The 23450-nt window shown below is 36.4% G+C and overlaps 1 protein-coding gene across 5 annotated transcripts in view; it reads left to right on the forward strand.

The window, feature by feature from the left end:
- The window catches only part of GALNT3 (polypeptide N-acetylgalactosaminyltransferase 3), a 46902-nt gene that overhangs the window by 18953 nt on the left and 4499 nt on the right, over positions 1-23450 (forward strand). For all 5 annotated transcript variants that reach the window (XM_022569931.3, XM_022569932.3, XM_089916742.1 and 2 more), the window contains 8 exons: positions 5373-5996; positions 10203-10375; positions 13869-14018; positions 16045-16279; positions 16898-17015; positions 18450-18650; positions 20656-20787; positions 20992-21093. In XM_022569931.3, coding sequence (XP_022425639.2) covers positions 5482-5996; positions 10203-10375; positions 13869-14018; positions 16045-16279; positions 16898-17015; positions 18450-18650; positions 20656-20787; positions 20992-21093 — 1626 coding nt within the window. In that variant the 5' untranslated portion in view covers positions 5373-5481. The remainder of the gene's footprint in view (positions 1-5372; positions 5997-10202; positions 10376-13868; positions 14019-16044; positions 16280-16897; positions 17016-18449; positions 18651-20655; positions 20788-20991; positions 21094-23450) is intronic.

Consider the following 23450-nt stretch of genomic DNA (forward strand, 5'->3'; position numbering starts at 1 on the left):
TAACCTTTGCCACCCTTTAGAATTATATGGAGAGTTGAAAATAACAACAAAAGCAGGGCCTAAGTCTCATCCCTAGAACAACAAAAATAATTATATACTTTAAATATGTACAACTTGTGCATCATGTACACTTCAGTAAAGCTATGAAAAAAGTTTTAAAAAGTCTCTTTTTAATAATACATAGTGATCCAAACAGCTGGAGTTCCTTCCTCTCAATAAAAGCCACGATTGTCAAAAATAAATGAATGAATAAATAATAAAAATAAATAAAATCAAATTCTGTAGAGATGGGGCCTAAGGCACTGCAGTTTTAAAGAGCTTTCTGTTCATGTGTATCCAGAGTTGAAGACCACTGATGGAGATGCTTAATGTTGAGTGTAATTTATCATTAATGGAAGGCTGATATTGTACATTAGCAGCAAAGAAAAGTCATACACAGTCCCTGGGGGATCTATGTTGTAATCTTCAACTGATCAGCAATCAATAAAATAAAATTATTCCCTTAGAAATAATCTGAAAAAAGCAAAGCATCATGTTCCTACTTTAGTAGACTCTACCGCTAAGCAGTCTCAGTTTCTTAACCCGCCATTGTCAAAATCTACAGTCTCATCCTCCTCGATCTTTATTTCCAAAAACATGCTCTGAAAATAGTTGTTTTTTTTTTTTTAACTCATTTGTCCAGAAAACCTCACTTGAGGTGATGTGAGGCTGTCTGTAGTTTTTTTCTCCTAGGTTTTTCCCTTACTTCCTTACACTTATAGCATCGATTCTTGACTCCTTTATAAAGACCTTACTTCAGACAGCTTCAGTGAAAATCTCAGGATTTTACATCAGACCTGAGTTGGAATACAGTTGGGGAAATGCTGGTCTTCCACTTAAACTGAATGACCTTGGCCAAGGCACTCAATCTACTTGGCTCTCAATGTTTGTCAGTAAAATGGGAATAGCATAAACTTTGCAAGATTGTTGGAAAGACTAAAAGAGAACTTATGTAGTTAAGTGTTAAAGTATCAGGGACCTAATCAACATTTAACAAAAATTAACTATTTCTGATAGTAAATGAAATCTTGGTCTTCTTTCATCCCTTTTCTAGTCAACAAACATTTATTGGGTACCCATTATGTCACCAACATTGTGGTAAGTGCCAAAAAAACAACCATGAGTAAGGGAGATACTATTCATGTCCTTTATGAGCTTGTCTTGACTCTCTCATTAGAGATATCCTATACTAAAACCTAACTGAGTGACTCGCTTAAATAGATAAACATGCACACAGTATAGGATTATTACCCTATTGATGAACTCCTCTAGTTTATAATGCATCCTTAAAAAAGAACTCTCTTCTACTGGCCTCATTAATTCAATCCTTCTTTCCAATTCCCCATCCTACCCACAGATATGATTTCTGGCATAAAATGTTTTGGAAAACCCATCACTACTGTAGAAGGATCTCACTCTGGGGCTTCCCTGGTGGCGCAGTGGATAAGAATCTGCCTGCCAATGCAGGGAACATGGGTTTGATCCCTGGTCCAGGAAGATCCCACAAGCCACGGAGCAACTAAGCCCGTGAGCCACAACTACTGAGCCTGTGCTCTAGAGCCCACAAACCACAACTACTGAAGCCTGCGTGCCCTAGAGCACGTGCTCTGCAACAAAGAGAAGCCACTGCAATGAGAAGCCCACACACCGCAACGAAGAGTAGCTCCAGCTTGCTGCAACTAGAGAAAGCCCTCGTGCAGCAATGAAGACCCAATGCAGCCAATAAATAAATAAATAAATAAATAAATTATTTTTTAAAAAAGAGGAAGATCTTGTTCTGTCATCTCCTTCTACTCTATACTTTCCCGGGACTCTTTCCTGTTCTATGTTGTGTTAAAACATTCTAAGGAGACCACCTCATTCCTTCTCAAATTCCTAATCTAGCTTATCCTGGCTACTGAAGAAATTTAGTATCACTAAATAGCACTGGAGAAGGGGATATTTGATGATTGTCTCAGAGACAGAAAGGGGGATGAACATAAGTTAATTTACATCTATCTGTTGTCAAGCATGAATATATATATATATATATATATATATATATATATTTTTTTTTTTTTTTTTTTTTTTTGTGGTACGCGGGCCTCTCACTGTTGTGGCCTCTCCCATTGCGGAGCACAGGCTCCGGACGCGCAGGCTCAGCGGCCATGGCTCACAGGCCCAGCCGCTCTGCGACATGTGGGATCTTCCTGGACCGGGGCACGAACCCATGTCCCCTGCATCGGCAGGTGGACTCTCAACCACTGCGCCACCAGGGAAGCCCCAAGCATGAATATTTTATGCAGAAATCATATTTGTGGGTAGGCCATTAGAAGAGAGAAAGGTGATCAAGTTGTATTTCATAAGTTGGGGAACCATTATCCTATGAAAACTCAACATTTTGGCCATCCTTATCTCCCTGGAACCTCTTAGATTATTGTTGCCCCGTTAGTCTGAAAGTGTCCTGAATCCTAAGCCCTAGGATCTTGGGGGCATGACTACAACTAGCCTATTGGATTCTCTGCCAAAGTTCATTTCTGGTTTGCACTAAAGCCCATTGGACCAGGTCTCGTGAAGTTTACTTTTAAAGATCAACCACTGTCAAACAATTAACATCTCTCAAGGGTAAGATGTAGATTGTATCCACTTGACATGGATACATTATCTGACAATCTATTCTCCCTTGATTCTCCTTTGTTTTGTTTTCTCATTCCTTTTGCTCTTTCTTTCCAGTTTCTCTTTTTTCCTCCCCTAACCCTTAATTGTAGCTATTTCTCTGGCCTTCCTTACTTTATATACTGTAGGTGAACTCTTTTGTACCCCAAGACTGTCAAAGTTCATCTTTAGCACAGAGCTTTTCCCTAATTTTCAGTCCTATGTATCTTTTTGCTCATGGGAACTCACCTTGGAAACCCTACCAGCACCTCAAATTTGTCATGACCAAAATTGAACATCCCATCCCAAATCTTTCTACCTATATTCCCTGCCTTTGTCAATGTCATCACTCTCCCCATCCACCTCCCATTCTTCTCTTTCTCTCACCGAGTCCTATTCGATCTCATTTCTTGGACTCTTGAGTCAGCCCTCTCCATCCTTCCTGCTTCCCTCAACTCTTTGGTGTACATTACCTTTACTGGCGCCGAGGAACCTGTGATTTTTCTAAAACATAAATATGATTACGATCCTTCCTTAAAATCATTCAGTACTTTCCATTCTATTCATTCAGGACAAAATTGGTAGATTCCAAATTCACTGTGTGAGCTGGTCTTTAACTGAACTTCCAGCCTCACCTCCTGCCCTTTCCTGCCTGTGCCCTCCACTTCTGCTGTACCCAAGGATTGACCACATCTTTTCTTGCCGTATGCCTTTGCATCTACCATTCCCTCTCTCTCCTGTCTCTTGCCCACCAGCCTACAAATTGCTTATCTGTCAAGATTCTGCTCAATGGTGTCATTGCTGGGAAATTTTCTCTAACATTTCTTCGTATCCTCCATGTGCTTTCGTAGTCTCCATCATATCACGCTGCTTTGTGGTTGCCTGTTGAAGTGCCATCGTTCATACTGACCTCTGCTCCTTGAAGCTTACCTTTAAGGTACCTTAATAGCCATAGCCTAGCACAACATTTGACACGTAGGAAACGATATAACCGCAATTGTGTGGTCTGAAACTCCTTACATTATATCTTAAAATGATGTTAAAATCTTAAGAGGTCCTTTTAATCCTTACATGAGGCTCTTGAAGCAACCAAAGCTCAGAAATATTGGAATCTCATTTTTATGGGCAAAACATCATAAATGAGGTCTCTGTTGGAACCAAAGTATCCAGTCTGTACTGAAAACATATAGAGCAGTCCAATTAGAAATAGTATGTAGAACTAAGTTTTCAAGTTCTGCCTATTTTGTTTATTCAGCTCCAAATTTTTTGCTAAAGACCAAAGAATCCATCTCAGAACTTGGTTTTCTTATTTTAAATTTAGTAATATCACTAAATTTTAAATTTAGTGATAACTTTGGAAAAGAAGTTAAATAAAGTGTTAATTTTTACTCCTATAGACATTTTTCTTAAAATGTGTTTAGGGTTAGGGAGCAAAGGCATTTTCCTTGCCCTTTTGTCTCTGCTAATTACTTGACTGACTATAATGGTGCATGGTATGTAATCATGTACTGAACCCTTCACAGTACATTTTTTTAGACATCATGAAGAAAGTCCGTCTTCACTGTGATTCTGGCAGTAGTCAGTGTCCTCTTTTATTTTTCGTTTCTTTTGCTCCTGATGTCCCATACTAGGGTTTGGTAAACATGCTGCTCTGTTCTTAGGATCAAGTGCAAGCAGCATTTTGTTGCACCAGATACTGCTTTTATAACAATGATCTCTATTGCCTCTTCAGAGACACTTCCAAGTGATGCTCACTGCCATTTTTTTCCTATTTCTTCTTATTTTTTTGTGTGTGTTTGTGTGAGTTATTGAAAATAGCTGTTATATAACAACAACACATTATCTTAATTTTCCAGTCTTTATTGGATCTGTTAAATTCAACAAGTGCTATCAAGTGAGCAGATTTGGGAGAATGCCAATTTACTTGGTGATGAAGCTGCTTTATCATCTTAATTGATTTAGTTGAAGTTCATAGGTTGATGGTGAACTTCTTAAAAGCCACAGTTTTAGATGTATGCCTTACAGTACCTGTCAGTGTACCTTTGCTTTCTTATGGATTACCCCTTTCTTTACAATCAGCTTAATGAAGTTCTTTAGCCCCTTGGTTATTGAGCTAAGATTTTTTTTTTAAATAAATTTATTTATTTATTTAATTTTTTTTTTGGCTGTGTTGGGTCTTTGTTCTGTGCGTGGGCTTCTCATTGTCATGGCTTCTCTTGTTGCAGAGCACGGGCTCTAGAGCGCAGGCTCAGTAGTCGTGGCACACGGGCTTAGTTGCTCCGCGGCATGTGGGAATCTTCCCGGGCCAGGGATCGGACCCGTGTCCCCTGCATTGGCAGGCAGATTCCCACCCACTGCACCACCAGGGAAGCCCCAGAGCTAAGATTTTTTTTAAAAAACTCAAAATATATTTATAAAACTCATTTATGCATATTATATGGCAGATATTAGGCAGAGTTAACAATGTATTTTTTACTGGAGAGAAGTCTCTAATATTTTATAACCCCGATAGATTATAGTTAATGATAGCAACTGTGTTCTTCCAAAAGTGTAATTTTCTTGAGGGCAAGATATCTTTGTATTGTTATTAACCATAAGAGTACATTGTTTATAGCTTATGGTCAGTTGTTGGCTGAGTGAATGAAGTGAACCATGCCTATAGGAATGAATAGCTACTAACCTGTCATTTCTGTTTATAGGTATTGCAATTTAAGGAAACCTTCTTGCCAGCAAATCTATGATAAAAAATATATGTAACAGAGGAAACTGTAACTGTTATTTGTCAAGTGACAAGCTTTTAATGTCAGAATGGCTCACCTAAAACGACTAGTAAAACTACATCTTAAAAGACATTACCATAAAAAGTTCTGGAAACTTGGTGCAGTAGTTTTTTTCTTTATAATATTTTTGATTTTAATGCAAAGAGAAGTAAGTGTTCAATATTCCAAAGAGGAATCAAGGATGGAAAGAAACATGAAAAACAAAAACAAGATGTTTGATTTAATGCTAGAAGCTGTAAACAATATTAAAGATGCAATGCCAAAAATGCAAATAGGAGCACCTGTCAGGCAAAACATTGATGCTGGTGAGAGACCCTGTTTGCAAGGATATTATACAGCAGCAGAACTGAAACCCATTCTTGACCGCCCGCCTCAGGATTCTAATGCACCTGGTGCTTCTGGCAAAGCATTCAAGACAACCAATTTAAGTATTGAAGAGCAGAAGGAAAAAGAACGTGGAGAAGCAAAACACTGTTTTAATGCTTTTGCAAGTGACAGGATTTCTTTACACCGAGATCTTGGACCAGACACTCGACCTCCTGAGTATGTTGAAGAATATTCACTGTTTAGTGTTTATCAGGAGGGTTTTCAGGGGAGGGGCATTAGTTAAGGAAGTTGCTTGTTCTTTAGTCACTTTGAGGCAAAGAATCGACAAATACCATTTATTTAACCTGTCTTAATTATTTTTTGCTTATTGTTATTGAGGCTAGATTTCTATATCTATGTTTAGTGAGGCATTGCAGATGTGAAAAATTATCATCTTAGAAATTAGAAAACTGAATTCTAGATCTGACCTCTATAGAACCACAAGGAAATCCTTTATTCTTAAATGCTTTAGTTTTCTCATCCATTAAGGGAGGAAATATGAGGTGGATTTTATGGGAAATGTGGGAGGTGGAGGAGTTGTTTCTGTTCTTCTGTGTATTGCTATAGAATAGAAATATTAAAAACTGTGGCAAGATTTTGGAGCTATGATAGTTTATGAGCTAAGTCATGGACTTTGTGGCTACTTTTAGTGCTATAACTACATTTCAGAATGTCCTGTGTTTTGTAACCTTTCTTTTAAGAGACAGTATTGTTTTTTTGTTTGTTTGTTTTTGGGGTACATGGGCCTCTCACTGTTGTGGCCTCTCCCGTTGCGGAGCACAGGCTCCGGACGCGCAGGCTCAGCGACCAAGGCTCACGGGCCCAGCCGCCCTGCGGCATGTAGGGATCCTCCCGGATCGGGGCACGAACCCGCGTCCCCTGCATCGGCAGGTGGACTCTCAACCACTGTGCCACCAGGGAAGCCCGACAGTATTGTTTTAATTACTAGTTCAACTGTGATTCTTTCTCTGGAGTTTTGTTGAATAAGCTCTTGTATTTATAGAGTTTTCTCCCTTTCTCTTCTGAGAGGCCAACATTGCTTTTCATTGTCACTTTGTTTACATGTTTATCTCAAATATACAGCATTTTGATTAAAATCTCCCCCAGCCCCCGATTCTACTGTGCTGTCTCTTTGTTCTTAGTTAACCATCTTGTTATCTTTGAGGTAGTATTCAAATGCTCTATTTGAACTGAAATGGCTAAAATGAATTTCAGCACTTTTAAACAATCTGTAGATTTGTTAAAAGTGCAAGATAGACAAACTGTAAGCAAACAGTGCTTACATGTTTTGCTTTCTAGTTACGACAATTAAATTTATAAGTGAACCTGAAGAAAAGTACTTTAGTAGACTTAGGTCTATTGCTTCCTTCATATTTTTCTAGGTTTATGATCATGAATACCTGCTCCAACTATGAGTTCCTCAATATTGAAGCTATGTAGATTAGATTTCTGTTGCTCTATTCTAATCTGTGTGATTCAAGGTTAAATTGCTCATCATTTTAAATGAATGTGTGAAGAAACAAATGAATGTAGAATATTCTAGTTGTTCTGACAGGGCATAGTATAGTTCCTTTTTTATGCTAATAGGTTAAAACGCAATATGGCCCTTTACTGATTTTGGGAGAGGTCTTGGTTGAAAAGCAATTCCCATCACAAATCAAGAAGCATGATTTTTATTCTCTGACATGACAAAGGGAGCTCAGGATAAGCCTTTTCTCCAATATAGCTTTGAGAAACTGCAGTAATATTCAATAATGTTAATCAATATGTAAGTGCAAAATAGCTATGCACGCAAAGAACCTTTTTTTTTGGACAGGAATGTGTACCTAGAACTGTGAAGATTTAATACTTTCATACTTTAAATTTAACTTATATCATCAAGGAACACATTTTCTGAAGAACTGCTAATCTTTTACATGCTCATTAGAAATATAGATCCAGTTTCTCCCGAAGCCAGATGGTCTTGTGACTGATAATTTAAGCACATTTCTGTATGCCAAATTTTTCAAATGGTTTGACTGGGAATCTGTAATCACTTTGGCTAGTTATTTGAATTTCACTACTTTAAATGACATGTGAAACAACTTTTAAACATAAGTTGAGCATGCTAATTGTTTCAAAATAAATGGGGCTTATGAAATCATACTGTGAAATTTTATTATCACTTGCATTGATGATATAACATGACACTTTTACTTGATATTAGTACTTATCAGTTAAGCAAATAAATCCTTGCTTAAACTGAGGGAAAGCCTTGTGAGATTAAAGAGATAACACTTTATTAGTGTGAATTTTTTTTTTTTTTTTTTGCGGTACGCGGGCCTCTCACTGTTGTGGCCTCTCCCGTTGCGGAGCACAGGCTCCGGACGCGCAGGCTCAGTGGCCATGGCTCACGGGCCCAGCCGCTCCGCGGCATGTGGGATCCTCCCGGACCGGGGCACGAACCCGTGTCCCCTACATCGGCAGGCGGACTTTCAACCACTGTGCCGCCAGGGAAGCCCTAGTGTGAATTTTTGTAAAGTGTCATACTTTAAATCTTCAAAACCTTTTCATAATTCTATATTAATACTATATTAATTAGTCACGTGACAAATAAATATAGGAAATTTTTTTTTAAATCCCCAAACTCCCTCCCCCAAATGCTTATAAGACAAAATTATAAATTTTTTTCCTAAAAAAGAAATACTATAGTATGGAGCTTTTCATAATTTTTACTTATACTTTTATGTTGGCTTATAAGACTTTATGTATTAAAAATACAAGCTTATATTTAGTCATTTGTTTCCATGTAATTTTAATTCGAAGATAGATAAATAGGTAGTTTGTGTTTGGACTTTATTTTTAATTGATAGTTTATCCAAAATTCACTTTAGAATAAATCATTTGCTTTCATCTACCAGTGAGGATGAATGTGATTATTTTCTTCTGGCTATGTATGTATGTTACACTTTAAAATCATGATGGTCCTAGAAAGCAAAATCAGTTTCACCTTCCTCCTCTTTTCCTACTCAGTGGTGTTGACGCCCTCTCAATATTTTATCCCTAATTTAATTCCTTTCTTATCACTACAAATATTTCAACCTAAAGACCTCCTCTCAGGAAAGGATTTGAAACACATTCATACTGAGGTATGGCTGTAAAAGTAGTAATTAATGAGAGTTTGTAGAATCTCTCTTTTAGGGTGGCTTTCCCAGGCCACCATTCTGGGGGCTCTGGTTTCCCCATTGGCCCTGGCAGGGCAACCAAAGTGTGCTGGGCTCCTGTCTCCATGAGTGAATGATTTACTTCCTTATCTTTGGGTTTGAACAGCACTGTTTGATTGTTCACACACTACTTATAGTGGCTTTTGACTGTGTAGGAGGATTTCATAGTCTGTTGTCTAAAATTGTACAACCATTTATGGTTATCAAAGATCCAGTTATTTTACTTATTTATCTTTACCATAGATCACACATGTTTTATGTCCCAGCTTCACTCTGTTTGATTTTACAGTGTTTTGAAGCCCTCTCCTGTATGTTATTTCATTTGATCCTCACCTCAACTCAGCAGGTGAGGGACTGTGGTCATCTCCATTCTCAAAGCCTGGAGATTGTACAGACCCACACATACCCCAATGGCTTCATATGAAGATTATTTTCATTGAGGATGACATTGCTATCAAAATGAATTCAAGATAAATTTATAACTAAAGTTTTTAGTGAATGAGTAATACCGCTAATCAGTCAAAAACTATTTAGGGTCTCCCTCCTTACTGGAGCAAAATCTTTAACACAGCATGGCATATGGTAGGTACTTAAGTTTTTGCTGAAGGAAATAGGCTTTATAGTAAGCAATTTTTTCCCCTTTTGGTTCAGTTACAGGTTAAGGAAATTGATTAAACTTAAAAAATATTACATTCCTAGGAAAGTATCTAATTTAAGATAATCTCTACAAAGATGAATATTCATTTAATAATTAAAAATTGCAAATGTTAAGAAAAATGCATGATTTCTACAAGGAAAGAAAAAAACTTGGTTTGTATTTGAGCAGTTACAAGTATTTGCTATTTTTACAGGTTGTCTCACTTTTAGGTTATTTTTCTTATTTAAAATGTTATTTGTATTTAAAATTATATTATGGAGAAAGCTTACAATAGCATGTTTTAATTCGTGACATGTGATCAATATCAGTGGACATGATCTCTGGGTGAGTGGTCTATTTGTAAGAAATTTTGTTTTGATCTATTTGCCTTTATATAGCATTAAGATCATCTTACATATAAATAAAGTGTCCACTATCATTTCTATTCTTTTAAAGGTTCAAATAATGATAATTTAGTAATGGTATAGCTGTGAAATAAAGTAATAAAATTCATAATTTTTCTTCTACTTTGACTTTTTCTAGATGTATTGAACAAAAATTTAAGCGCTGTCCTCCCCTGCCTACCACCAGTGTCATAATAGTTTTTCATAATGAAGCATGGTCCACGCTGCTTAGAACTGTCCACAGCGTGCTCTATTCTTCACCTGCCATATTGCTGAAGGAGATCATTTTGGTGGATGATGCTAGTGTAGATGGTAAGAAAGCACATGCAAATTAGATTGTTTCCTAAGTAAATCCATGTGGCGTTGTCCAAAGTCTATTTGGGTATATTGTGCTCTCTGTATGCCACCTCAGATCTTGAATATAGTGTCTTGGATGCTATATATGATGGATGAAGGGAGAATCCAAGGAAGTCCATATTCAAATATTTTGGAGTTCAGAAATGTGTGAAACACCATTATTTATAACTTTGTAGTCCTCAATATGAGACTTTTATTGTAAGACATAGTGGTTAAGAGCACACACTTGAGCCTTGAGTTAGGCTGCCTTGATTTGAATCCCAGTTCTGGTCCTAACCAGCTATGTAACTTGGGAAAGTTACTTAACCCCCCTATACCTCAGTTTCGTTATCTGTAAAATGGGGGAAATGCCATATTTCATCAAATTTATTGTATAATACATCATTAGTTTACATACCAGTAGAATAAAAGACCCTTACAGCCAATTAAACGAACATGCCATTGCTTATAAGAAGTATATAATTTTATAGCTTAGAAATGAGGGAATACATTAGTACATAACTCCTAGGGTTGTTTTAAAGATTAGAAGTATTAATATAAATAATATATTAATAATATCAAAGAGTAGTTAAAAATTACTGAAGAGTTACCACATCCTGTTTTATTTTGGCGCTTTTAAATATTCCAATACCATTTACAAAGCTAGCCAAAATCTTTAATGAACTTTCACTTAATTTTATGTCAATAATCAGTTGCTAAGTTACACATTTTAAATTGGACTCACAAGGATAATCAGGCAAATACTACAATTTACTGAGTTTTCAAACATTACAAGTATTTTAAGTACCAAACAAATACAGATTATTTCAACGATTGCAAAATTTATTCCTGAATGAGCCCAAGTTTGGAACTGGATTCCTTAAAGTCAAATTCTAGCTCCAGCACTAATGAGCAGTTTCCTTATATCTGTAAACTGAGGATAACACTCCCATCAAATCCAAAGCACCATCTACTGTAAGGTAAGTCATTACTTTACAGACCATGGGGAAAAAAAACCCACTACCTATTAGGTGACATGTCATCAATTAATTATAAGATGTATCCAGACTTTAGACGTGGTTGTAAGTGAATAAAGCATAACATTTTTAACCTAATGTTTCAACCTAATGTTTCAACCATTTTAATCTTTTCTCTCCTAATCACTGTCTACATAAACATATAATGTTTATCTAATTATATCCATGTCAGAAATCTAGTTTAGAAATCTGACATTTTCATGTAACATTATTAGCCTGTTTCTGTTACCTTCAAAACTTTAGTTTTAATGACAAAAATGGACTAGATACATTTTACTTAACCATTCACTTTTATTTACCCCTTAGCCTTACTATATGTAATACTACAATAAATATCCTTGTGCTTATGTTATTTTCCCTTTTTTTGAATTATATCCTTAGATAAGTTAGGAGAGGTAGGACTGCTTGGTCAAAGGGTCTGAGTATTTTTTATAATTCTTTATAGCAATCAACAATAGATTTGGAAAAGTTTTCTTGGCGAGGGCTATCTTTGAATAGTAGTGTAATTTGTCTTATTGAATCAGTCAAAGAACTATCTAACGAGTCCCCCACTGTGGAAAATGTGTCCCTTGTTACCATAGAAGAGCTTGTGAAGTAGAAACCATAGTCCCTGACTTCAATTTGCTTAAGGAAAAGCAGCATAAATATGTAGGTAATCAGTTAACTGATAGCTAAATCCCAATGATAGCAAACGAAATATAATTAAGATTTTCAGAGCATAGACCATGTGCTAGTTAGTTCTTGTCTTAAATGTTTTATTTGTACAATAATCTCTCATTGTATCCTCCTAACAATTCCCTGTGAGGGTTAGTCCTATTAGCCCCATTTTTTCTATTATCTCACTTTATAGGTAAAGAAACCGAGGTATAATAAGGTAAAATAATTTGCCCAGGGTCACATAGCTAAAAGTAATGGTGCTATAAATCAAACCCAGGAAATCTGATTTCACGGCTTTGTGTTTTTAACTTCATAAAATTAGGATGTGGATGGGGGCTAAATTTAAAGGGCAGGTAAGAATTTATAGGAAGTTCAGAAGTTGTGGGTGTATAAAAATTTCTTAACATATGAACAGTGGGAGGGTTTATTGAAGGAATCTGTAGTGACTCCGTTTTAAAAATCAACTGCCATTAAGACCTTTAAAATGTTTCTATTTTTAAGTTGCTCTATAAGTCTATGATTAAAGCAGAAATAGCTATGATTATATTTTTAAGACAAATTACAATCCTACTTGTCTTTCAGAGTATTAATTCTGAGGTACTTAGAAGGTGTTAAAAAAGTTAATCTGTTACCCTGAGACGATAATGTTTAGATAGGCTTATTTTTCCACAAAAATTATTCCTGGACTCTTACCTCCTTCATGAATGTTTAAGCTTTAAATAAGCAACTCTCTTATCTGCACCACTGGAGAATTTTTAAAAATATGTAATTACAGATAAAGTCAAAGTCACCTGCAATTGCTTCTGAAATCTGGCAGAAGCAAACATCTACCCAGGATGTTTGCTGGTGTTCTCAATATTCCCAAATCTTTTTGAGTCTGTGCTATGGGTCCAAGAAGGCCACTTGAAGAATTGCATTATATACTCAACAAAGAGTCAATTCAATGGTGAACAAGCAGGCTTAAGACGTTGTTTAAAAATATGGACAACACTTGATTGACTTGATTGATGTGTTTTTCTTTTACCTGCTATTTTAACTCTTGCCTAGTATGTATGTCATCCAAATTGGAATATTGAGTACCTTAAATTATACACACCCATGACTAAAATTTTGCCTGTTTCTAACCTCATTCCTGATTTACATACTCTTTTCTTCCTTCGTATTTTTACTGGAAAAAATTCTGTGTCAGGAGACTCTAGAGCTTTCAAAAACTTTTTGCTGACTCTTTGTAGAAATATTCCCAAACTGCTGTAGCCCTGGATTTTCCTACTCATCTTTCTCTCAAGATTTTGGTCTTAAATTATTTTGACCACTGCCTAAATATCAGATAATTTTTTTGATACTTGAAATTTTTCTATACATTTGCAGATTTAAATGCCAATTTAAATAAGAATCAAATATCTTTTTGGCCAAATTCAGTTTCTTTCACTCCTTTGTCCCTTTTCTCTGGCCTCTAAATGAGTCTTCTTAACTCCTGGGGCCTATTCCTTTGGAAGTCTCCCCCTCCAAACACATTGTGTTTACTGATATGACATGGGCAGGATAACTATGTGTGGTAATGTCACTCATTATAATCGTTCAAAAGTTAAGATCTGTATATATAATTTTTGTTTTCCAATAAGAGTTGAAGATATAATTTTTGTCTTAAGGATGGATGTGTACAACCGTTAAGATTATGCATGTGGAGGACTCATTGCCCTGTGGTTTCTTTATTAGCTTTCATATATATGAAAATATACTTAGAAAGGAGTTAATCTTGATTTTTTTTCTTACAGAGTACTTGCATGGTAAACTAGAGGAATATATAAAACAATTTTCTATCGTAAAAATAATCAGACAAAAGGAGAGAAAAGGTCTGATCACTGCAAGGTTGCTAGGAGCAACAGTAGCAACAGCTGAAACACTCACATTTTTAGATGCTCACTGTAAGTATACATGTATAGACATAGTTGTAACATTTTCCCTCCCCCTCCCTCTAACTTAAAAGGTAAGGAAGCCTTTTCTTTAAATGCCTAATTGCATTTTCTTTAACATCATTTTCAGCTAGTGATTATAGCAGTGACAGCCCAAGCAGGTTACAGCTCTGGGTAGGAAATTCCTTTCACTTATTCAAAGATCTTACGTCCTTTTGTTTGAGGCTCCTTAACTTTATGGCCTCCAGTGAACAGCTTCCCCAGCGAGTTATCCATGCCTAGGATGTTTTCTATGCTCATTTTGTCAAAAAAATGTGGTTTTCCTTATTATTCTTGATTACTACACTTTAAAGTGAGTGAAAGTTTTGTTTGTTTAAGTGTAGTCAACCCTATCATTAAACTTTGTCCTAGTCCTAACACTTTTACTTTTTATATTTCAGTTCTTTTTTTCCCCCAAAGATTCACACACTCCTTTTTGTGCCAAGTTAGGGGTGCCCCTTTACAGCTTCTGGTATCTTTCCCATGAATGTTGTTAGCTTTTGTTTGTTTTTGTTGCTGTTGGGGTTTTTTTCTTTGTATTTTAATTTTTTTTCAGTGTCAGTGATTTTAAATAAAGTACTTAGACAGTATTTTTAGAGTCAATGTTTAATGTACATGTTAGGTATTATTAAAATGTCACTTATTCCCTCGAGCTCTAAGTTTAGTGAGTTTTACTCTTTGTGTGAGTGTTTAGCTTTGGATTGGCCAGCCTTTAGGTTATGTTTGACCAAGCAAATGGTTTTCAGCATATGCTAATTGTTACAGAAGGGCTTTTGGATTTGCTTGAGTCTCTTTAGAGCTTTCACATTCAGTATTCTCTTTTTTTTTTTCTATTTTTTAAATGGTAGAATGGGAACTGCCTTGTCCTGTGACTATTTTTTTTTTTAATATAAATTTATTTATTTATTTTTGGCTGTGTTGGGTCTTCGTTTCTGTGCGAGGGTTTTCTCTAGTTGCGGCGAGCGGCGTGGAGGGGGGCGGCACTCTTCATCGCGGTGCACGGGCCTCTTACTGTCTCGGCCTCTCTTGTTGCGGAGCACAGGCTCCAGACGCACAGGCTCAATAGCCGTGGTTCACGGGCCCAGCCGCTCCGCGGCATGTGGGATCCTCCCAGACCAGGGCTCGAACCCGTGTCCCCTGCATCCGCAGGCAGACTCTCAACCACTGCGCCACCAGGGAAGCCCTCAGTATTCTCTTAATACCCAGCATTTAAGAAAGGTCTAAAGGTAATCCAGGAGAGGTGTTTTCAAAAGGAAATGGCTGCTTCTCCAGCATTCCCTCTCCTGGTCCAAAATTACAATACTGTCAGACTGGGCATTCTTCCCCTCCAGGCAAATGTGTCTGATGGTCCTCCTGGACCATGACTGCCAAACTCCACTGAATGATGGGAAGCCCTGAGTAGCATTGTACATGCCACATCTCCTGAACTCCATGTGTGATGTGAGACAGCCTGGCCTGGGGCCAGAACCCAGACCTTTCATGCCACTCCTCCACTCTCTTTCATTAGCGCTGGGCAGGTTTGAATGGTACTTTGTCTCCAACTACTAAAATCAGAATATTCTGATTCCTTTACTTATTTTCTCCTAAGAACCTGTCAGAGAAATAAAGATTTCAGTTACTGTACCTTACTCAGGGAGACAAGTTTAAGTAAATCAGAACACTTCTGGAGCTAGGTGGTATGGATCAGCAAAACATTATCCTTGATTCATAGCCCATTTTAAACAGAAATACACAGTCTGAAACTTAAATATATCAGTATCATTTTGCTTCCATTGTAAGGTTAAAAAAATCAGTCATTTACTAACTATGCTTAATCTTGTCTTATATTTTTCATCCTACCCTTATCTCACAAGAAACCTTTAAGAAATCTCCCCTATATAAATGTTCAAAACACTAATGACTTGGTTATTCTCATTTCTCTGTAAACCCTCTTCCAAAACACAAAAGGAAAAAACCCTGAGCGTTTTCATTGAATTAATTAAAATTGTATTCCTTCTAGGTGAGTGTTTCTATGGCTGGTTAGAACCTTTGTTGGCCAGAATAGCTGAGAACTACACTGCTGTCGTGAGCCCAGATATTGCATCCATAGATCTGAACACGTTCGAATTCAACAAACCTTCTCCTTATGGAAGTAACCACAACCGTGGGAATTTTGACTGGAGTCTTTCATTTGGCTGGGAGTCACTTCCCGATCATGAGAAGCAAAGAAGGAAGGATGAAACTTATCCAATTAAGTAAGATGATTGCTCTCAAAGTCTTATATACAGTTCAAGTATTTGAATACGTATGCATTCTTTGCTTTTTACAGTAATTTCTGCAAAGGTAATTCACATTAACAAAATAAAGAATACACATATTCTGTATAGAAGGAATAGGAAAGTCATTTATATATTTATGTACTTGTTTATACATGATGTTACTGAGTAGGAAGTAGAATTAAGTGAGCTCTTATGTCTTCCTTATAATCATTACTTAAGAATCTTTTTTATTTTTGGCCGAGCCGTGAGGCCAGAATCTTGGTTTCCTTACCAGGGATCGAACCAGGGCCCCCAGCAGTGGAAGCACGGAGTCCTAACTACTGACCACCAGGGAATTCCCTTGAGAATCTTTTAAGTTTGGTTAGAAGACACAATAATTTTGTTCTGCTAGGGAAGGATACTTAAAGTTCTTCCTCCCCATCCCCCAAAACTTGACTTTGAAGATAGCATTTTTAGTTTTTATTAATCTATATAAAGCCTTGAAATTGTCATCTCTCTTTAATTTATTTGTACATTTGATTCAGTTGCTCTTAAAATATGTTTTTATTCTTATTTGGTTTTTATAACAAAGTTTAACAATGGATTATTTTTCAGAACACCCACTTTTGCAGGAGGCCTTTTTTCCATATCAAAAGACTATTTTGAATATATTGGAACTTATGATGAAGAAATGGAAATTTGGGGAGGTGAAAATATAGAAATGTCTTTCAGAGTAAGTTTATAAATATAGCGCTCATACTAAACAATGAAATATATATTTCTAGCTGGCTGATACAGATTATCATGGATGAATGTAGTCTTTACTTTTTGTGCTTTCTAAAATTTAATTGTTAGAAATTTTAGAATAAATATATTTCCTCTTAAAGTGTAACTTAATATATTTATTTATTGCTGCCAGTGTAACAAGAAGAATCAGTTAAACGCCTGTGTCCAGGCAGTAACACCAATTAATGCACTTGTAGCTACTGAATTCCAGCCAAGATAAATATAATTAAATCTAGTGCTTCAGGAAATTGGTTGATTATCAAGCGAGTCAGAATGGAAAAACATTTATGTATAATTTTAAAGGACATTGAACTTAACTCTTCGGATTAAACAAGCTTTTTTCCCCTATACATATTAAACGTTAATATGAGAAATAAAAGAAAGGTGTTAGATGGTCTCCACATGTACGTATTTGATTTCATGAGTTCATTTTCTACAATGATTTTGTCATTCATTTCTTATCACTTAGGCTGGAATGTAGTGGAAAAAGAACTGAACTAGGAGTTGGAAGATTTAAGTTTTGGCTCTGGCTTCATCACATAATGGCAGTGATGATCTTGGCCAAGTTTGAGCTGCTTAAGGGCAGGGGTCTTGTTTTTTTCATTTAAGTATTCCTAACCCCCAGCACATGTTGGATCTCAAGCAGTCTGTTGAACTAAACATATCACCAAGCTTTCTCACTTGTTCAAAAAAAAAAGAAAGAGAGAGAGAATACAACCACTGCCCTAATATTAGCACATATTATTAAACATGACTTTTAGATTTTTCATTTATGGCAGAACAAACTGTCAAGATATTTAAGTGAGTAGGTATTGATTTAGTGATTTGCCATTTTAGAGTTAATGCAAATAAGTTTTTTTGACCCTCTATCTCTAAATAGTATGAAGTTTTTATAATGATCAAGTTTAATAGATTGTGCTTTGGTAATAATGACTGTCTGGAATTTGTTTCTTGATCACAAAATTGAATATACAAGAGATAAATAGAGTCTGGGCTCACTTACTCCAAGTCTGCTGTGGAAGTCAAATGCAGAAGAGCCATTGGTCTTCTGTGGATACTAGATAGCTTGAATAATTTTTGCAAAAAAAAAAAAAAAGAAGAAGAAATTGTGGACTTTATTTTTATGAGAGCTCTGAAATCACTATTTTGTTAAAGTAATTTCTGAAAATGTGGGGGGGGGTTGTCTCTTGGGTCTGTACCATTTAATAATAGTTCTTTATCTTTGAGAACTTAAGTTGAACTGGCAGTGAACAGAGACTATTTGTAAAGCTGGAATAAATCTTTTATTTTGTTTTTATTAGTATCTTAAAGGTGAGCTTAAAAGCAACACTTTGATTTTCCTAAAATACTGTAAATTTAAACAAATATCATTAATTATCAGGTGTGGCAATGTGGTGGGCAGTTGGAGATTATGCCTTGCTCTGTTGTTGGACATGTTTTTCGCAGCAAAAGCCCTCATACCTTTCCAAAAGGCACTCAGGTGATTGCTCGCAACCAAGTTCGCCTTGCAGAAGTCTGGATGGATGAATATAAGGAAATATTTTATAGGAGAAACACAGATGCAGCAAAAATTGTTAAACAAGTAAGTTAGGACTAAATAATTAAATTACGGTAAAAATCCACAACAAGTTTACATGTCCTTTTACCTGTTTGAGTCAACTCAAGCCTAAAACATTTCTTTAAAAAGTTATTTTTAAAGCTGGGCTTTTGAACTCAAAAATATATAACTCATTGATGTCAGTTTTCTTTTCTTTCTTCTTTTTTTTTTTAAAGTCAAGTAAACTGCATTTAAAAAGTTGAGGCATTCTACCTGATGTTACCCTTTTAATATGGAAGATATTTAGTTTTTGTAACTGCTTTGGTTCAGTATTTTACTCAAAGAAAATAAGATTAAGTGGAACTGCTTTTAACTGGTTTTAGGTGATGTGATTAGCACCTAAATCAAGGTGCTAAGTGGCATTTTGAACTGGAGAGCTAGACAGTGTCAGAATGGGGCAGGAGAATGAACCAGAAGTATCAAGCTTTCTTATTTCCAGTTCTGGTTCCACTGCTCCCTGGAGGGGTGACTTTGGCAAAGCCCCTTGAGACTGTGAAATGGTTATGGTGCTTCATAGGGTGGTTGACAGATTGGCCTGACATGGAGCATGTGCTCCACCACGTTTCTTCTCTCTCCCTCCCTGTCTTGAGATAAAATACTTGCCTGTCTCCCAGAGCAGCTGTGAAATAAGGAAATAAGTGCTAACAAATGCATGGCACTGTGGTTGTTATTGACCTGTCCTAGATCAAAGCTCTGCAGAATCATCATGCCTGATGCATTAGAATTGAGTCCCAACAGTTTCAACATTGGATGTGGTAAATAAACTAGAGAGTTTAAGGACATGCTTCGGCAAATGGCACCCAACTCTTTGTAAGAAAGAGTGCCGATTTGCAAGCCGGTATATATTGGGATTAAAGGGCATCAACATTTCGAATGTCATAAAGAAAGATCTGGTTACCTCATTTCGCTTTCTCTTTGGTCTCTGGTATCTCCCTGTAACATGTCAGTACCATGCAAAGTCAGAGCACTACTGGGTCAGATTGCTAACTTTTTACCCAGGGCCACCAAAACAAATCGGGCAGATTGTGTACTGCACAAAAGTACTTGGCTAACCAGGCGAGTGGATGCTAAATACAGTTTATGCTCTCTTGTCACCAACAGAGGGGCAAGTGAGCCAGCAAACCCTTGTTTTTAACATAGGGCAAGTAGATCCATACGGTAAAATGCATAAGCTACCCAGAAGTCTTTCAGAGTTTCATACTTTTTGCTAAAACACCTGGGTTCAAAACATTGAAGGTGGCAGAGAAAATATTTTCCTTAGTTGAACTGATAAGCTTGAGTATTTACTTTTTCATATATTTAGGCACCCACTGTATATTTTCTTTAAAATTTTGCCTGTACCAAATACCTTTTCAATTTTAGTGCTTTTTTTTTTTAAGTTTCCTTAGTCCTTTTAAATAAGGTAAAGGAAAATAAAATACAATTGATTAAAAACTTGACTTTTTCTACTAAAACATTGTTATTGTTAGGATATTATTAGAAGATATTGTTAGGAGTAAGCAACACCCTTAAAACTAGAAAAAAATATTGCCAACTGCGTTGCTTTTTGTGGTCTTGACTGGAGAAGAGATATGTTACATGATGCACAGTTGGCACCGTTTCTCTATACCTGCTTTCTCACACCACACTTTACAGAGCACTTTTGCATATAAAACTAGGATCAGTTTTGGATGCCCCCACTACCATTTTTTGCCTTCAGCATTTCGCTAGGGATCTTTGTCCCATGACAGAGGTTTGTGGCACAAAGGAAGAATAAAATAGCACTAGGTCGGCACTGCAGTGGTCCTTGATTCTCTTTGAAGCCAGAAGTGAGCAGCCAGGCATACTTGTTGCCTGAATGAATGGTGACTGTAGTTAAATCGCATCTTATATTTTGGCCCAGAATTTTTTTTTTTTAAGACCTAAATGTAAATACAAATAGTAGCATTCGAAGTACTTTATCAGTTCTGTTTTAATTAAACATCCACCTTCACTTCTCATCTTTCTCCAGAAGTCATTTGGTGATCTTTCAAAAAGATTTGAAATAAAACACCGCCTTCAGTGTAAAAATTTTACATGGTATCTGAACAATATTTATCCAGAAGCGTATGTGCCAGACCTTAATCCTGTTATAGCTGGATATGTGAGTATTTTCCTGTTCCTTTTTACTTGGTATATTCCCTTCCACCAATATTTATGTGATTCAGAAAAATTGCTGAAATATTTTCTGTTTTATTACTTTTGAGATTTTACATTATTATTAACACCACTTCCTGAAATTAATTGCGAAAAAATATAAACCACATAGATTTTTTAAAAAATTTATAACTTGAAAATTTCCCTTTAGATTAAGAGTTTTGGTCAGCCTCTATGTCTGGATGTTGGAGAAAATAATCAAGGAGGCAAACCATTAATTTTGTATACGTGTCATGGACTTGGGGGAAACCAGGTGAGCACTGCACTAAAAATCCTCCCTTCTCTTTAGTACCTACAAACAGAAGTAAGTTGTTGCACGTTTTTCAGAATCCCTAAATCAATTTTATGTTCCGGTAAACTGGTATGTGAAATGTTTTTAGATTAAGTTTGGCAATTCATATAGAAGTTGTAGAGTACTTTATTTTGATTTTCACTCTGCCTCTGAAAGCAGTTTGAGGTTGCTTACCCATTTAGTAGAAAGGTAAATGAGAAAATAATAGAATAATACCATTTGAAATGAAAAACAGGATCTTCTATGCGAATCTTTGATGTTGCATGACTATTAGCATGGTGATTTTGCTAAATTATACGTAAAGGCTATATTTAACTGGATTTGACAGCAAATAACATCATGTTCATACTGTATTTCTGTGGTCCATGATATTAAAAGTTTGATGGAGATACACACACACACACACACACAGATATATACAGATACATATACATATATGTACATATATGTCGATGTGTATATATATTCATATCTTAAAATTTTCCTTACATACTATATATTAGAAGAAAAAAATTATATAAATAGTTACATTCTTTTAGAAATAACACGGGACTATCCTAGTAAAAATTAAGGTTTTGAGCAATGAGAAATATTTCCTCATTTGTAAAAATCTTATCACTAAATGTAAATACTTATAAATTTATTTCAGGCTTCTTCTAGCATTACATCTATTTTATCATAAAAGTTGAAGATATATTTTATACATTGTTCTGTCTGTTTTTCTCCTATCATTGCCATAAAGATGTTTTTATAGTTCTGTCTCTAAAATAATTTTTAAATTATAAATAGCATATAGCCATCTTTTAGAAATTTGGGGATGCTGAAATAATTCACATATTCTTTCAACAAGTATTTGTTTGGCGTCTATAATGTAACTCACACTCTTACAGTAGTGAAAAAGACAAAGTCTCTATCTTGTGGAGCTTGTATTCTAGAAGGAAAGGAAAAAATAAATATGTAATTTTAGGTATAAAGAAAAATAAAGCAGAGTAGGGGGATAATGTGTGTGCGGGGGGTGGGTTGTTAATTTTGGAGGTTCAGGAAGACGTTTTTGAGAAGGTGACCTTAGAGTGGAGGCCTGAGGAGTTGGGAGAGGAACCATGTTCCAGGAGGAGAGCATCTTGGCAGAGGACGCAAGGCCAGAGGCCCAGCGGCAGGTAAAAAGAGCAAGCATAAAGCCAGTGTGGCTGGAGCAGAGTGGTCCAGGAAGAGAGGGGTGGAAAATGAGGTCAGAGACATGAATTAGGGGCCAGGTCATATAAGGCTTTGCTGGCCTCGTAATTTAATTCCAAGTGTGACAGAAGCCGCCTGAGGATTTTTTTTTTTTTTTAATTTATCTATTTATTTATTTATGGCTGTGTTGGGTCTTCGTTTCCACGCAAGGGCTTTCTCTAGTTGTGGCAAGCGGGGGCCACTCCTCATCGCGGCGCGTGGGCCTCTCACTATCGCGGCCTCTCCCGCTGCGGAGCACAGGCTTCAGACGCGCAGGCTCAGCAGCCGCGGCCCACGGGCCCAGCCGCTCCGCGGCACGCGGGATCCTCCCAGACCAGGGCTCGAACCCGCGTCCCCTACATTGGCAGGCAGACTCCCAACCACTGCGCCACCAGGGAAGCCCCCGCCTGAGGATTTTGAGCTAAAGAATTATATTTTCTAGTTTATATTTTAAGAAGATAACTCTGGCTTCTATCACCCTGACATAGCCATTGATTTTATTTTGATTTATTTCCTTTAAATGTTATTTTCAATCAAGCATTGCATTTAAACTAGTTTGGGAATTGTAGTTCCTTGAGTGCTAGATGTTTTTGAGATATCATCTAACTCCATCATTTCCTCATGTTCCCTTCTACTGTTTTGACCAGATAATGATATTTTTTTTATAGCATAAAACTCCATTGTAACAGTATTGCACTATTCCAAATGAAAATAAATATTTTGATAATGTGACTAAATTGACTAATATACTGGTGCAGTGCAGTTTAATTCATTATGGCTTTGTAACACAATGCTTTGCCTCTTCCCCTTTCTCTTCCACTGTAGTTGTCCTGTTCTAAGGTAAAATTCTCTCCAGTGTTCTCAGCTAGATAATAACATACTCTTTAGTTGTCTAAGTATCTTCAACTATTCTCCATTCTCATAACTTCCGTTTTAGTGGTTTTTAAAAAATAATATGAGTAATGTAAAGTTCTGGTCAGCCTTTCTTATCATCTTTGAAATCCTGAGGTTTATCTTTCTTAAAGAAGTACAGCCAGGGTGCTGTTTTCGTGATCTAAACCCATTTTTTTTCAATGTCTCCATCTGAAGAGCTATCAGTTATAAAA

The sequence above is a fragment of the Delphinapterus leucas genome, chromosome 8 (genome assembly GCF_059928025.1).
Source record: "Delphinapterus leucas isolate spDelLeu-1000000601 "Yukka" chromosome 8, BTC_Dleu_Yukka2, whole genome shotgun sequence".
Classification (NCBI taxonomy): domain Eukaryota; kingdom Metazoa; phylum Chordata; class Mammalia; order Artiodactyla; family Monodontidae; genus Delphinapterus; species Delphinapterus leucas.